General features: G+C 43.3%; 1 protein-coding gene across 9 annotated transcripts in view; it reads right to left on the bottom strand.

Moving 5' to 3' along the window:
- Window positions 1-11215, bottom strand: part of DENND5A (DENN domain containing 5A) — a 64537-nt gene extending 53322 nt beyond the window's left edge. For 3 of the 9 annotated variants that reach the window (XM_042038185.1, XM_042038186.1, XM_042038189.1), the window contains exon 1: window positions 8703-8874. In XM_042038185.1, the coding sequence (XP_041894119.1) occupies window positions 8703-8862 (160 nt within the window). In that variant the 5' untranslated portion in view covers window positions 8863-8874. Of the gene's footprint in view, window positions 1-8702; window positions 9006-11054 lie in introns of those variants that run through there. The other 6 variants (XM_042038184.1, XM_042038187.1, XM_042038191.1 and 3 more) reach the window with 4 other exon arrangements.
- Between the last annotated feature and the right edge of the window lie 4724 nt (window positions 11216-15939).

The following is a 15939-nucleotide window of genomic DNA, read 5'->3' as shown; positions in this document are numbered from 1 at the left end:
ACACAGGTGCTTAAGATGCATGGAGGGACTGAAAGACAGTCAAGCCAAGAATCAGTATCTTATAATTAAAGGCAAAAGAGTTTGGTTAAAAATAAGACTTGTCCTATTTTAACTTGCCAACAGAAATGGTAAAATACTCTATTTTCAAGTCCTAAGAGAAAAATGGGATAATCAAACAAGTAATTAAATTATATGGTCTGGACCATAGTAGATGTGAAATGAGATGGCAATCTGTTGACTCAATCTAGCCTTTAAAAAACATAGAAGAAAAAAAAAAAAGGCAAAAACCCTAGACCAAGCCTTCTGGAGAGCAACAAACACCACTCTGATTTTTCAGAACCCCCTATTCTAATATTAAAGAAAAATCCTTTCAATACATACACAGAGAGCTATTAATACAGTACGAATTAGACAAGGTTTACTTTTAAAACAAAGCAGAAAAACTCTCTGATTCCTTCTTTAACAAATATTAAACCATATATAACTGGAGAAAAAAAAAACACCTCCCTACAATGCCGGAAATAAACATCCAAAGTTTGGCAGACTAAGGTAAGAAATTCATTATACAAGAATTCTTGGAATAAAAACCATGATTCAAGAAAAGCTGCAGCTGCCAAATCTGTAAGCAAAGAGCCACTTCATCAATAGACAAATGCTTTCAGATTATGACTTGCTTCCTTCCTTCCAGTTCCTCCTCCTTAAACAGACCTGCACGTAGCTCTCATTAGAGAGTACTCCCTTCTCCAGCAAACCTCTTGCTCAGATATACACAAAGATGAATTCTTCCCTTTTATCCTGAAACACATAAACCCTCTGTCCCACACTCCCTATCCCCCTTCCCCCATTGGCAAGACCACCTGGCAAAGCAAAAGCTGAAGTGGTGCTTAGACCACTTAATTTGGTACTGGAACTGGGACTTGAACACTTTTTAAAGCAGGTTAAATTATCCACATGAGAAAAATCTTCAGGGTCACTTTCACTCGACTGCAGCCCTGGAATCAGGTGTTTCAACCACTGTCTGTAGCAGCCATCATCCCACTGGATTTGTAACAGATCTACCACCTACGATTCTCACAGCTGGGACTTCCTCTGAAACCTTCATTATAAAAGTTACTGTTCCACTTTCCGTGCCAGAAAACCTTGAAGACAAAGCAAGTTCACTGTCTGCCTTTCTAAAACAAAGGTGCAAATATGAGATACAAACACACAGGTATGGATCCCAAGGGCAAGTGAAATGCGTGTGGATGGAGTGCCATCCTTCCTCTGGGAAAGCTGAAGGACTTGCTTTAGAGGAAGTAGAGAAAAGACAAAGAAAATAAACAGTCATAAAAGGCTCTGATTTTTTTTCCTGTTTGTCATCTAGGGAACCCATACTTGCTCGTAACAATCCCTCATCCCAATCCAAGGAGAACATACTCCTTTGAACATTCAACTGACAATACAATTCCTCCTACTGCAGACTTTTAAAAAGTGAGAAAGATAAAAAAGAGAGTTAACCCTAACCTGTTGACTGTTAAAGGTCCTGTTGTTCCCCCATTTTCTTCTGATTTCCAAAATTCAAGAATAGTAATGTTTCAAAAATCGTAACACAAAGAAACTCACTGTGAAATTAAATAAAAAACAAGAGGTCATTTTGCTAACTGGATATTCAGTGTAAACTCCGCCTGATACAAGTAATCTCTTGATCGTTCATTCCTTTGATAGGTAAATTCTTCCAAGCCCTTTATGGCAAAGGAAAATCTAGGAGTTAATAGATACCCATTCATCATTTAAGTTTCAGCATTCATCCAGTTGATAACAAAACATATTGCCACACACACTCTGGAATTGTTTCAAATGCTGCAACAATGAATTTAAAGCACCACAGAAAAACAGCTGAGGCCATCTGCATTCTGTGATTGTAAGGTCAGGAAACCAAAAGCTTTTGTTTTTATTGTTCTGGTACTGTTTCAAGGAAGGCGGGAAGAGGTGGGACAAGGAACTGGCAGGACAGGGTAGTGGAAGAAGAAACCAACAAGAATTTAAAGCAGCTTTAAGAAAAATAAACAAGAAAAAGTCCTCATCTTGCATCTTTAAAAGCATCCTAAACATTTTTCTTTCCTGCTGTTTTTCTTTTTGTACTCCTTTGTATGCAATACAGGAAGGCAGATGGACAATATAAAATACAACGTATTTTAATCAAGACTGTCTGGCAGAAATTTTCAATGAAATGATCTTAAAACCAGAATTGTTTTACTCAACCACTTTTCTGCTCTAGCCCAAGCAAAAAGACTTAGAGAAAGATATTTAGGTCTGTTTCCAACTAAACAACAGAAGCAGGCCTCAGAATTTCAATGACAGGCGTGCTCTCAGCCATGGGGGTCAGGGGGGACACGCTGTTTCCATTACACAATAGATGTGGAATATGTGCAAACAGAAGACACTAAGAAAGGAAAGGGGTGGCTTACCTTCAGAATAGAACACAGTTCTTTTACATGTACTAGAAATATACAAGAGAAGTGGAAACAAGCATATTTTAAGCATATTTAATATAGAAACCAGCTGTTCTCCTCTTGCCCCCCTAAGACTGGCAGATCCAGTGGGACTGCATCAGGAAGGCCTGAGCACGGACCATTCCAAACAACTCTTCCCAACAACCATGGTCTCTTTTCAGTGACACATCCCACCCAGTTAAACATCCCTACTTTTTGTGCTCCCACAGGCTTCTGCTCTGAGGGCTGATGAAAACACATCTGCGTAAAAGCACAAGGATCAAATCTTTCTGAAACACTTATCCAGTCCTTCAACCAAGTATTTCCATTCTTTTAGGACACCACTGAAGTTTTCCATTAAAAAGGAAAAACGTATTTTAAAGAACACGTGAAGTCTTTCAGCAGGTTTCAGTAACATACAGAGGTCACAAAAATACAGAAAGATCAGCTATATTGTCATTTCAGTATACCAGTCCTGGCCAGTATGCTTCACTTTACTACCTAACCTTTGGAAATAGTGTTTTGCAGTAACCTGCCTTAATAAGTACTGTTCCCTTTCCAAATAAAACAAAAAATGTCCTGTAAGAAAGTCAAGTTGCTTGATAGGAGTGATTTCTAATCACAGAAAATTAATCAGATGTGCTGACAGTTTGGTCAACAGATAAGACAAACTCCAAAGTTTATCTCTGCTCTGGCTATATCCTTCCTTATCTCACCACCCATGCCTCATAAGCTCTCTTCCTTTTACATGTAAGCCTATCAAGCTATCAAGCTCACCTTTCTTCTCCCCAAGGCAAGATTCATATTTGGTCAAAAAAACCCCTCATGTTTTCAACATGAAAATCCAATTAGAACAGGAAGAGTCAAAGTTCAGTACTTTTATCCAATCCTGAAAACACAAAGTCTCAGGCCCAAGATAACCGTGTATCACCACTGTGATCACGGTCATAAATAAAGACCTCAGTAAGGACAGGAAAGAGAAACAACTTACACTTAGATTGCTCTGTACTGCCATAAAATCTCTGCCAGATGAATTCTGAGAAACGACCGAGATACTGATAAACAGAAATTTTACCAGTCTTCAGCAAAACTTCTGAAGGAGTCACTTCACATTTCAATTTTAAAAGCAGTTTACTTGACATTTCCCAGAACTCACACATAAAAAGAGACAGAAAGGGACATGACAGCCTTATGCTGGCACCAACCTTGTTGACTTATGGGACTTATTCTTCCCCAATGCAACTCTGATGGCAGCTCAGTGGGACATTGCTGGGCTTGAGGGCCAAAATTAGGAAACAACAGTTGGCAAGGGAGCTTGCTGAAAGTAGCAAGTTAAGGAGGAATAACAAGTAATATATGCAAATGGTAGAAAAGCTCCTAAAAGTTGATGCTTGTACTGAGAAAAAAAACCTTCCAAACTCATCTGAAGCCATGTGAAAGAGTATCTGTTTCTGTAAAACCAACCTTTTTTCCTCACTCAGATACTGAAATGCCGCTTTCTCTGAAAAGGTTGCTTTTGCCTGCCATGTTATCTGTTTCCAGATCGCTTACCCATGAAATGAGATAAAGTTTCTTTCTCAAAATGCTTCAGTATCCATATGTAAATGACTCAATACAGATGTACACATTGTACCTGACTGTGGATGATCATACAACCATAAAAAATCCCCAAAAAACCTAAATAAAAAAGTCAATATTCTACACTTCTACAGGAAAGTTTGAAACCAATGGCCTCTTGCCCATCAAACCATAAGCAGAGCAGCATTTTCCTGGAAAGACTAAGAAACATGCCTTGAGCAGAAGCACTCCAAGTAAATTCTACATCATACAAGTAGTATACAGTTTGTGCTGGAATGCTCAGTAATTTCTCTGTGCAATAATGTTTTAAGCCTCACATGGATAACATTCCAGCTCTCTGCAAACTTGAGTACAAACCACAAATCTGAAATGGTTGTCAAGAAATTGAGAGAGTAATTACTGCACAGCGTGCATCAGTAAGTAATTGCTTCTGACACTGTCACTTCATATGCATCATTTCTGCTACATGAGCCCTGCAGGTTAGTGGGAATTCAAAAGATAAGTATGAGAAGTCATTACCAAGAATGCTCAAGTAGGACTTCCCTAAGACAAAAGGCAGATAAAAAACAGTTGTGGTGTTTTGTAACCTCAGAATTGATAATTTGAAGAATTGGGGGAAAAGTTATCTGCAAATGGCAGTATTTTCCATACAATCCACTCAAGAGCTCTTTGTGTAGCCTCTCTTGCAAAATAAACTACAAAAATTCCCAAAAACAACAGGAAAAAAAACCCTAACAACAAAAAACCCCTAATGAACAAAAAGCAAAATCAAGCCATCTTTGTACGCCCTGCCTTAGTAAGTTGAAATTCCTATGGCTTTTTTAAAAGGCTTAAAAAAACAGAGTTGTAAACTTTAGCCCTTTAGACACTGCTTTAGCACCTTAAATTTTTTCTCAAATCAACAACTTGTAACCTTTCTCCTCCCCCACAGGTTGCCAAAGAGCCTTCCAAGTAAACCAAATTTATAACTGAATATGTAAGGATGGAAGACTGAAGAGTTTTGTGGGTTTTGAGGGGATTATTCTGTAAAGCATATAGCTCAATTTGACCTAAAATACAAATATGATAAGGACAAAATTGGCATTACAGAAACATCACCAATAAACTGTGGCTTCAAATGTAGTTCAGTAAAGTACAGCTGCTTCCCCCTTACATCAGCTCTGCCATTCTTTATTCTACATATCAGCTACCCTAGCACGTCTGCCTCACTTCCCAAAGAGACAAAAGACCTTTTTGGCACTCAAACATGGCAAACAGCTCCAGCTTCTAGGGGAAAAGATAGAGGGGGTAGGGAAGAGTGGAATAAGCTATTATCTGGATTAAAACGTTTCACATGCGCCCATGTAAATCCATCCAAAAGTTGTTGTTATCTGCTGCCTGCCCACAGTGACCTGTGTGAAACAACGCGTGGTGTGAGCCTTGGCAGCACTGGAGACGCCTCCCACGGAGTGAACACCTCGGTCAGCAATCCCAGAGAAGCAAAGGAACCGAAAAACCTCCCTTTCCGTCCCAGAATAAATCCCCAAGGGAAGAGGCACACCGTTGGGAACTGTGGGAAGCTAGCAGGGATACCATCCACACGGACAAAGGTGGGGGGGAGGGAGCCACCAAAAACAAAACGCCACAATCACAGAACAATTCAGCCTTTGGTAAGACCAAGCAATGGCTCCCACCATTCACTTTGGCAGCAAGTGCTGGTACTACCACCATAGGGAAGATAAAGAAATTTACTCACACCCTATTTACCCAAGGAAAAAACAGTATTGCAGAAGGGCTCTGCTGCAAGAATCACAGCTGGCTCCAACCCCAAATGTCTTAATTCCAAGATTAAAATGCCCAAAAGAGGAAAATACGGAACAGGTCAAATGTCAGTCATAAAATTATATCTGCTAATTTAAATTAAGTTTCCTTTTCTTCTTCCTCCTCTTCCCCTTTCGCTACCCCTTCCAAATACCTTTGCAGCAAAATAAAAGCCTGCGAGTATTTAAGCATGTTGAACTTGGAAACTAACACAGGTGCTGATAACAACATTATTTCATGGACTTCTACAATAGAACTACTACACTAATTCCAAAACACTAAGCAATTTGTTGGCACACATATGTGGCCAATGCCTTCAATCATTTCATCACATCCATATTTTTTTTAAGTTTATATCGATACAGAATTCCATTAAAACAAACTCTACCAATGCATGAAGGCAAGCTGTCATTTTAAATCTGAGGCCAACAAAATATAAAAATAATGACACTTCAATTACAGACAGAGAAATTAGGTGAGACAACATTTCTGTTTTCCTGGTGAGGAGAAACACGTTCTTTAATATGAGATTGTCAGAATAATTTTGAGTGGAGCTAGGTGAATACCATACACCAGGTATCATCTTCTTTTCACACACCAGCAGTAATCAAGTGGCTCCTGTGCCAGCACAGAGATGCCTTACTCATAATCAGTCATGTTGTGCTACATAATCTACACGCACAAAGACCTTGCCTCAACAGGATTAAAAACAAAATACAAAAAAAGAGGGTATGACAGAGGAAGAACAATTTAAATGGGATCATATCATCATATAAGAGAGTGAAAGCAGATCTAATATGAACTCTGAAAAGGCTCATGAGGGGTCTCTACAGGAAAGATATTTCCTGGACAAATAGGCTTCACCTAACACTATTTTCATTCTCCTCTAAGGATGAAGCTCATGATCAGATGGACAACTCAAAGCACCATGATAAGGACTTGAGCAAAGGAACACAAGTCCATATACTGAATAAATTAATTTTTGGATCAAACCTTAAAGAAACTGTTCAAACTAGGAAGAAAGGCGGGATAAAAAGTACAGGTGACAGACTAGTCACTGATTTCACCCTTCTTTTTTTAAAAACAATCCTATTATTAAATCACCAATCTTTTCTTCACAGATCATAGGCCTTTTTTTTCTTTACACTCTTTCTTCTTTAACACTGTTATTTCTGAAATAACTATTATCATCTTTATGATATGGTGTTCAAGACTACTAAGGTATGTTCAACAGAAAATTTTAATGAGAACATGGGGCCCAGATATTCGGACCTGAGTTCTGTATTTTGTAAAAGAACTCCAAGACTACAATTCAGCGTAAGTGTAAGGCAATGGCAAGTTGATGTTTTGCTTTGCCACTCCATAATAAACAAACTTGTTGACAAGTGATTGCTAAAAACTTTACACATCACAAAGGAAGAAAAGAAAACAAAATCCTTTTGTTCCATGTTCTTTTCCACCGAAACTCCAACAGTTCCACATAGTGCAAGGTTTCCCACCCTCATACAAATTACATCTAACTCAACAGATAAAAGACTCCAGTTGAAAGGTGAGGCTCAACTTCACTCATTACCTTTCCAGGACACGGTCATACAATCTAAATTAAGAAATCCTATCATAATGTCGCAGGATTACAATATGTTATATTACATACAGTAGATTTTTGGTGATGTATTCATTTCATCATTTCTAGGTGGTCAGCATGATGACCAAGAGCCAGCAATGTGCCCTTGCTCCAAAGAAGGCCAGTGGCATCCTGGAGTGCTTTAGTTAAAAACATTGTGAGCAGACTGAGGGAGGTGATCCTGCCCTGGAGGGGCCACAGCTGGAGTGCCGTGCCCAGTTCCGTGCTCCTTAGCACAAGGCAGACATGGACACGGCCGAGAGAGTCCAGCAAGGGGCCACAAACATGAATAAGGGACAGGAGGAAAGGCTGAGACAGCTGGGACTGTTCAGCCTCCAGAACATAATGCTCAGGGGAGAATCTTATCAATGTATATAAATATCTAAAGAGGGATTAAAGATGATGGAGACAGGCTGTATCCCGTGCCAGGACCAGAGGCAACAGGCACAAACAAAATGCAAGAGGTTCCACATGAACATCAGGACACACCTTTTCACCATGAGAGTAGCTGAGCACTGGCACAGCTTGCCCAGGAAGGTGGTGAAGTCTCCATTGTTGGTGATACTCAAAACCACCTGGACATTGTCCTGGGCAACTGGCCCTAGAGAGCCCTTGTTTCAGCAGCGGGGTTGGACCTGACAACTGCCAAAGGTCCCTTCCAACCTCAACCCTTCTGTGGTTTGCTCTGTGAAGGAAATTTACCTGAAACAGACCACAGCAGTGTAATGAAAAATTTCTGTCATCACTTCTGGCATATCAATACCATCTGGAAACATGAAAACACACCGCAGTTCCTCTCTCATCCAGCTTAGCAGCTGACACTGGAGCTTAAGCTTCATCCAGTGATGGGGTTTTGGTTGTGTTTTAGTACCACCTAGCAAATATTTTCCATCTCCTTTAACAGGTCAGCCGGTGGGAACACAATTATCAAAATAAGAAAGGATGCCCAGAATTTAATTTAGGGATAAAAAAGCCCTAGCAATAGAGACTCTTTAACCCATGCTAACTACAAGTCCTAAATACAGGATTTCTCACTGCGTTAAAAGAAAACAAACATATATACATATTCTGTGCATGTTCCATCAGCCAGCCAACTTTTTCAGGAAAAAGCATTACAGCTGTGCTATTCAGTAAGCTTCCAACATACAAAGGGAAAACGCCATCAGAGGTGTCTCTTCAAACAAAGTAACTAGATCGAGCATCAATTCCTTGAGCTTGTGCCTCATTACCAAGTCTGCAGAAAACGCTGTACCACCGATATGAAGGCTGAACACCCGAAATGCACGGCTCCGTGAGCATGCCGAGAACAAAGTGTGCCGGCAGCATCCCCGGAGGCCCTAGCCGCGGCGGCCGGCTCCCTGCGGCGGAGAGGGGTAGCGATGACATCATGCCAGGCTGGGCTCCGGCAGCCCTGACGCAGGAAAGCCCTGGAGGGACCCGCCGTGCCCGGCTCCAGCGGCAGCGTCCCGGCTCCGCACCCTGCACCCACCGGCTCGAGGGCCAGCGCCTCGCTCCCAGCAATGGCCACTTATGAAGACAATTGTTTCAACAGTACGAGGATTCAGAAGCTATTTTGCAGCGCAGAAATCAGAGGGAGGGGGGGAAAAAAACAGCGCACAATGACCCTTTCATTCAAACAAGAAAGGCTTCCAGGAAGTACAAAGTGTTTCCAAGCTTTATCCAAAAGCCACTGAAATCAACAGAGGCCCTCTCCATTTTTATCAGTGGACACTGGAGGAGGCTATAACCTAAGACACTGTTTGAAAGCATTATCAGTCACACTATCATGCATTATTAATAACACAACAAACTCAAGAAAACGTACCCGAATTCCACCTAGCCCTTATGCTGTGACACTGTCAGAAATTTCCCCCCACCTTCTTTTAAAACCTTTTCTCAAATCGCGTAAAAATCTGTCTCCCCCATAAATACTACAACCTCTTCTCCCCCCAACCCCATACCTTGTCACAAGTAATACCATTACAGAACGATGGTGGAACAGCAGAGACCAGGATATATCACACACTACAGTTTTACATACCATAGATGCAGTCCTTGACCGGGAAAGCAAATACAGAAAGAACATCATGCGCCAGCTTTCAGACCTGCACACTCTGACATAATATTTTTAAAAAGGCACTGATATCTTCCAGTTTACTATTAGATAGCCAGCCCAAAGTAATGCACTGCTGATTTTAAATTGAATTATGTGAGGAGAATTATTCACGTGCCTATCAAGAACAGAGAGCATTACTGAGTGTGCCTCACACTACATTACACAAGTAGATATATAGCAAATGCATAGCAAAATTAACATCTTGTTAATCGTTTTCGATCTATAAACTTTGTTTGCCATTTGATTTAAAAAAACCCGTCACATATCCCTCAATGAAATTGCATTGCATTTTGTTCTCTTTAGATACCTTAAATCGAATTGATACTGTAATTTGCAGGGCCATTACAGAGCAGACTGTTATGCTGTACTCACTCCTCAAGTCTCAAACTGTAGCCTGTAGTCACTTTAACATTAGACAAACATGAATTCTCTTAGGGTAAGGTACTGCTCAGCATGAGGGACAGATGAGAAATTTTGTTTGAAGTCATTAAATGAAAAAAAAGAGTATCCATAATAGCCAAACTTTAGAAGAACTCAATGCAAAAAGTCAGTTCTAATAATACTAATTCCACTCTACAAGGAACAAGCGTTTATTTAGTGAGGGACAGCTTAAATGCAATGATGCAAAAAAACCCACGACACCTTATAAAAGCAAGCTAATAAAAAGAAAACGAAGTTGGGGAGAGAGAATGTATTATTGGCTAAGTTCAGAGTTCAAATACACAAGATCAGTACTGATGTTAGGTCAGGTTTTCACCACCACATTCCTTCATCTTTCCGAACAGTTAGAGATGCTAAGCAACCTCTGATTTAACCGGGGCCAATACAATGAGACTAAAGCTGAAGCGAGGGGCTGCTAAAACACAGAACTGAGTTTTAACCTTAAAAACACTGGTTTGACACAGTGGTGTCAAACCAGTGGTGTAGTCTAGACTGATACGGTTTAGCTGTGTATTTGGTGTGAACATTCTCACCTAACAGCAGAGTAATCACTTCCTAATCCGATTTCTTTTCGGATACTGCTGCAAGAGAATTCTTATCCTGTGCTCCAAAAAAAGGTAACACTGAACACGCAAATGCTCTTCGCCTTCTCTCCCAAATCCGATTCCTTAAGATTGGCTGTGTGTCTCAAATGCCTGGCTAAAGTTGATACACGCAACGCGGCTCCGAAGAGAGCGCAGGACACCGCTGCTGAGGCTGAGACGACCTAAGGCGATGCCACCGCACAGCCCGCGCTCTGCCCAGCCCGTCTCACGGCGCTACTCTGACGGGCTTTGGGGGAGTTCGGTCACTCTGACCGACCCCGGTCCGTGCCCAGCCGGGCATTCCCGCAGCGCCCGGGGCTCCCGGCGGGGTACAGGCTCCCCCCGCAGCGCCCGGGGCGGCGGAGCGGGGAGGCGGCGGAGCGGGGAGGCAGCGCGGCCAGACCCCGCCGCCTCAGCGCCGAGCGCAGCTGGCCACTCACCGGAGAGCTCGTCCGGCTCCAGCCCGGTCTCGGTGTCCAGCCCGCAGATGACGAAGTAGTCGGCGAAGCGGCCGGGTGCCGAGGAGCCGCCGCCGCCGCCGCTCATGCTGCAGGGCGAGGGGCGCGCGGGGCTCAGCGGGAGCGGGGCCGGGCGGCGCCGGGAGCGGGGCCGGGATCTCCGGCTGCGCCCGCCGCCTCCATGGCGGCGCGGGGCGGACGGCGCCGCGCGGCATTCTGGGAACAGCCCCCGCCGCTCTCCGGGGGGGCGGCCCGGCCGCGCGCCGCAACGCCGCGCCTGCGCCCTGTGCGCGGGGTGACGTCATGCTGCTGCTGGCGCTGCTGCTCGCGCCGGGGCTGCCGGAGGGGGCGGCGTAGCGCGCGGGCACGGCCGTGGCGTGAGGGAGCCCAGGGCTGAGGGAGCCCAGGGAAGGGCTCTGCCCCCGCCGCAAGCGCGGAATCGCAGGATGGGGCAGGCTGGAAGGGACCACAGCGGCTCGTCTGGTGCGACCTCCCTGCTCAAGCAGGGTTATTGCTAAGCACGTGGCACAGGATTGTGTCCTGACTGTTCTTGAATCTCTCCGGTGAGGGAGACCCCACGCCCTGTCTGGGCAGCCTGTGCAGTGCTCAGTCACTGCGCAGTAAAGAGATTCTTCCTCACATTCAGGTGGAACTCCCTGTTTCTTCCTGTTGCATTTTGTCCTTTTGCTTGGTACCACCGAGCAGAGCCTGGTCCATCCTCGGTCACCTCCACTTCAGGTATTTACAGACATTGATGAGGTCCCCTCCCAGTCTTCTCTTCTCGAGGCTGAACAGAAGCACAGAATCAATTAGGTTGAAAAAGACCTCTGAGATCAAGTCCAACGTGTTGTGTCCAGGCCCAGTTCCCCCAGTCTCTCCTCACAGGAGAGGTGCTCCAGTCCCTTGATCAATTTTGTAGTCTCCACTGGACCCACTGCAGGTGCTCCATGTCTCTCTTTTGCTGAGGAACCCAGAACTGGATGCAGTCAGAGGCCAGGAAGGTGCTGCCAGGGCTGCTCACTCAGGCACACGTCAGCCTGATGCTGCTCTGAAAGCACCTCTGGGCTTGCGTCCTCCTGTCACCTCCATCTTCCCATCCCCGCGGCCCCGGTGGCTGTCGTGACTCCACAGCTTTGTGAAGCAGCTGTGTTTGCAGGGAAATGCTTTAGGGATTGTTTGGCTTTAAGGTTGTTTTCTTTTTCTTATTTGGATTAACATCACACACATCTCTCTTAACAGTTGGGCTTGCACAGAGTGAAATCCACTCTCCCCTCTGGCTCAGCACGGAGAGGAGAACAAGCCCTGGGAAGGATGACCTGAACTGAGCTGCTGAGGGATAAGTGACAGGAACCCATGCCCTGCCTTGAGAATGCTTTTTCCTCTGGCTGTAGATGCACCTGGGATGGCCTTACTAGCCTAAAATTAGGTCTGTAAGCAGTTCCCCTTCCTCTCCTCTCTCCGTTCTCTATTTGTGGCATTTGCATCAGAATCCTTCCCTATCTTATGGGGCTTATGAGAGGAGAGATTAAAACTTTGCAGTACTTAATGATTATTTTCCAGGACTAACCAAGTAGTTAAGGTTGCATCCATAATGCTGAATTGATCAGACACTGATCTAACTTAACACACTACCAAGCATAGGAAACCTCATTTATGCGACTTTCCATTGCCAAGACAGACCGAGTTCTCTGCAGGGACTAGAAACAGCAGCACATATAAGAAGACTTCACTGCCAATATTTTACAGCCTTTTGAAGCACAACAACTAAACTCTTAGGCCACTCTGCCCAGTGAGTTGTGGACAGCTGGACATCCTTCTGGGAACCAGGAAAAACTGTTAGGATAGCACTGGTGGTATCAGTGGTCACTTGATTAGGACTGTATGGGCCCGAGAATGGGTTATCAGTGAAGGAAAGTGTTGCTTAGATTTGACTGAGAGGTCAGTTTTTAAGCACTATTCAACTTGAGGGAAAGATTTCAATAAAGGTGTCAGGGTAGGAGCAGTATTAGAGTGAAAGGCTTGAGTTTACTCTACAAAAAGCACAGTTAGATTGTGTTGAGCCTGCCTGGTGGTGTGTGGAAGACACAACAGAGAACAGAAATAGCTAAATCTGGTTGCTCTTACTCTGCTGTGTTCTCTAGCCATTTTTTTGCACATTTGTCTTCTCAATCTGCTTTCAGTGTGGTAAAGGACAATGTATTCAGCACGTGGTGAACTTCTTTCAAATAAGCCTGAACTGTAGTTCAACCCTTATGACAAAAGCCATAGCCTGAGGGTCTTAGAAGGACTTGCAAGAAAGTCTAGGGAAACAGCACAGATATTGGCAGGGGCTTTTTGTCAAATAAAGAGTAAAATGGGGAAATAAAAAATTGTTCTTGCACCTTAACTGTTCCAGAAATAACCATGTATTTAGTAAATATTCAGTACATAAAGTTAACAGGGCCAGTAAGTAAACAGAAGTTTACCAGAGATACTGTTGAGCAACAATAATTAAATGCACACATGCCTTGCTATGCAACAGGGTAAGGGACAAGAAATATTTTTTTTAAAAGGAGAATCTCAGAAGAAACTCAGATTCACTTTGAATTGCTACAAGAAAGGAACAAGATGGGTGGAACTGCACAAACCAGAACCAACAAAATGTTAACCCAAATTTTTGCTGTGGAAAGCTCTTTCCTACTTTGTCAGATAAATTCTCTGTGTTCCAAGCCAATTTACAGCGTAGTCCCTCTCTAATCTCTGCATCCAGCAATGTACCTGAACAGCTACAGCCTTCTCCTCCCATTTTCTCAGTCACTGTCTCTTTTCCATTGTATCTTTTTCCTCCCCCATTATTTCATTTCTGAAATACTCTTGCCTAGTGACCACAAAGAGCATCTGTGACATCTAATTCAAAGGCCAATGGCTTTAATCTGTCAGTCTTCTTGACCAATGTTCCCATCACAGGAAACACCCGAAATACGGCAACTCTGTCAGGAAACTTTACAAATGGCTTAGATTAGTCCTTGAGTAAGACAACGACACTCTAGACTCCATTTTGAATTCTTGAAAGTATTCTTTATGATGTTGAGAAAATCTGTGGAATTGTGAATTCTGTGGAAACTAGGATTCTTTAGCCAGATAATCATAAAGACATATTAGTAAATAGGAAGAGATTTAAAAGATTCATTGTCTTTGGCAAGATTATCAATGTTGATGCAGCTGCTGTTTTTTATGGCAAAGACTTGTATTTTCAAGCTCAAACCTTAAGTGAAAGAGAATGAAGTCTTTAAAATAGCAAAGAATATTGAACTTGGTGTGAAGATATCTTGAGTATTCATCATATTACTTAATTCAGATTTACTTTGCCAGCAATCCCAGTCATGGTTATTGGAGGAGTTTATTTACTGAGCAGTAAGAAACCACAACAGCAACTTACAGTTCCATTCAACTTTGCTCAGAGAATCGAAGAAGTCTGAAATAGGGTATCTCCTTTTTTTTCTGGGCAGCTGTTTCCCAAGATAAGCTAAGCTTCAAAAGCTAACAGAGCTCAAAGCACAAACAAATTGCTCCAGTTGTCAGAGTGCTGATGGACTCTGAATAAGATATTTACCCCAGATTCTTTAAGAAAACAAAAATCCAATCAGTGACTTTTACCATTAAAGCAATCCTCTCCAGCCGGCAAAACCAGGTACTTGAATCTGGCTGCTTATTGACAATGCATTTGGTGTGACATCTACACAACAGGCTTGTGGAATAGAGCCTGCACAGCGGATCATCTAACACACAGGTCCTCACACATCAGGGCACAGATCAGAGCAGAACTGGCACTTCAGGGTGTGGAACATTTCCCACACTCCCACATGCAGCATTGTCTCTCTTCTCCCCAGCTCCAGAAGCCCACACTATGGACTGATGCTCAATTTACCAACTATGACCCCCAGGTCCCTTTCTATGGTGCTGCTCTCCAGCATCTCCTTCCCCGGTCTGTCCGTACATCCAGGGTTGCTCCATACCAAGGTACAGAATCCAGCACTTGTCTTTATTAAACTTCATATGGTTGGTGATCATCCAGCCCTTGTCATGGTCTCTCTGCAGGGCCTCTGCCCTCGTGGGAATCAACAGCTGCTCCAAATTTAGTATAGCCAGCAAATTTACTTAGTACTCCTTCCAGTCCTGCGTCCAGGTCATTAATGAAGATGTTGAAGAGAACTGGGCCGAGGACAGAACCCTACAGAACCCCATTAGTGACAGGACCCACTAGTAATGTCACTCCATTCACTACAATCCTTTGTGCCCGACCCATGAGCCAGTTACTGACCCCGTCACATGATGTGTTTACCCAGCTGAGTGCTGGACATTTTGTCCAGAGGGATACTGTGAGAGACAGCATCAAAAGCTTTACTGAATCATCTCCATAATTCTATCGGGCACTGAAGTGAGACTGACAGGCCTATAGTTTGCATGGTCATCCTTCTTGCCCTTCTTGAAAACCAGGACAATGTTTGCCAGCTTCCAGTAGACTGGGACCTCTCCAGATTCCCAAGATTCAGACATCATTGAGAGAGGTCTCTTGATGACACCAGCCAGCTCTTTGCTCTTGGATGAATCCCATCAGGCCCCATAGACTTAGAGGGATCCAGCTGGAGAAGCAGCTCCTGCACAAGTTCAGGGTAGACTGGAAGTTTATCATTCTCAGCCATGAGAAATTAGTTTAACACAGAACAAAGAGACAAACATAGAATGATTTAGTGATCTGCTCAGAATACTTCCTCATGACACGGAATTCTTCCAAGTACAGTAAACATTGCAAATTCCAGGTTTTAGATACAACTCCTCAAGGCTAGGTTGTAAAGGAAAAATCAGGAGTTATGAGTTTAACATTAGA

The sequence above is a fragment of the Corvus kubaryi genome, unplaced genomic scaffold (genome assembly GCF_017639235.1).
Source record: "Corvus kubaryi isolate FWS band 111438036 unplaced genomic scaffold, C.kubaryi_AGA036_p1.0 37392, whole genome shotgun sequence".
Lineage (NCBI taxonomy): Eukaryota > Metazoa > Chordata > Aves > Passeriformes > Corvidae > Corvus > Corvus kubaryi.
The sequence above is the reverse complement of the archived record's forward strand: the minus strand, read 5'-3'. Positions and strand labels throughout refer to the sequence as shown.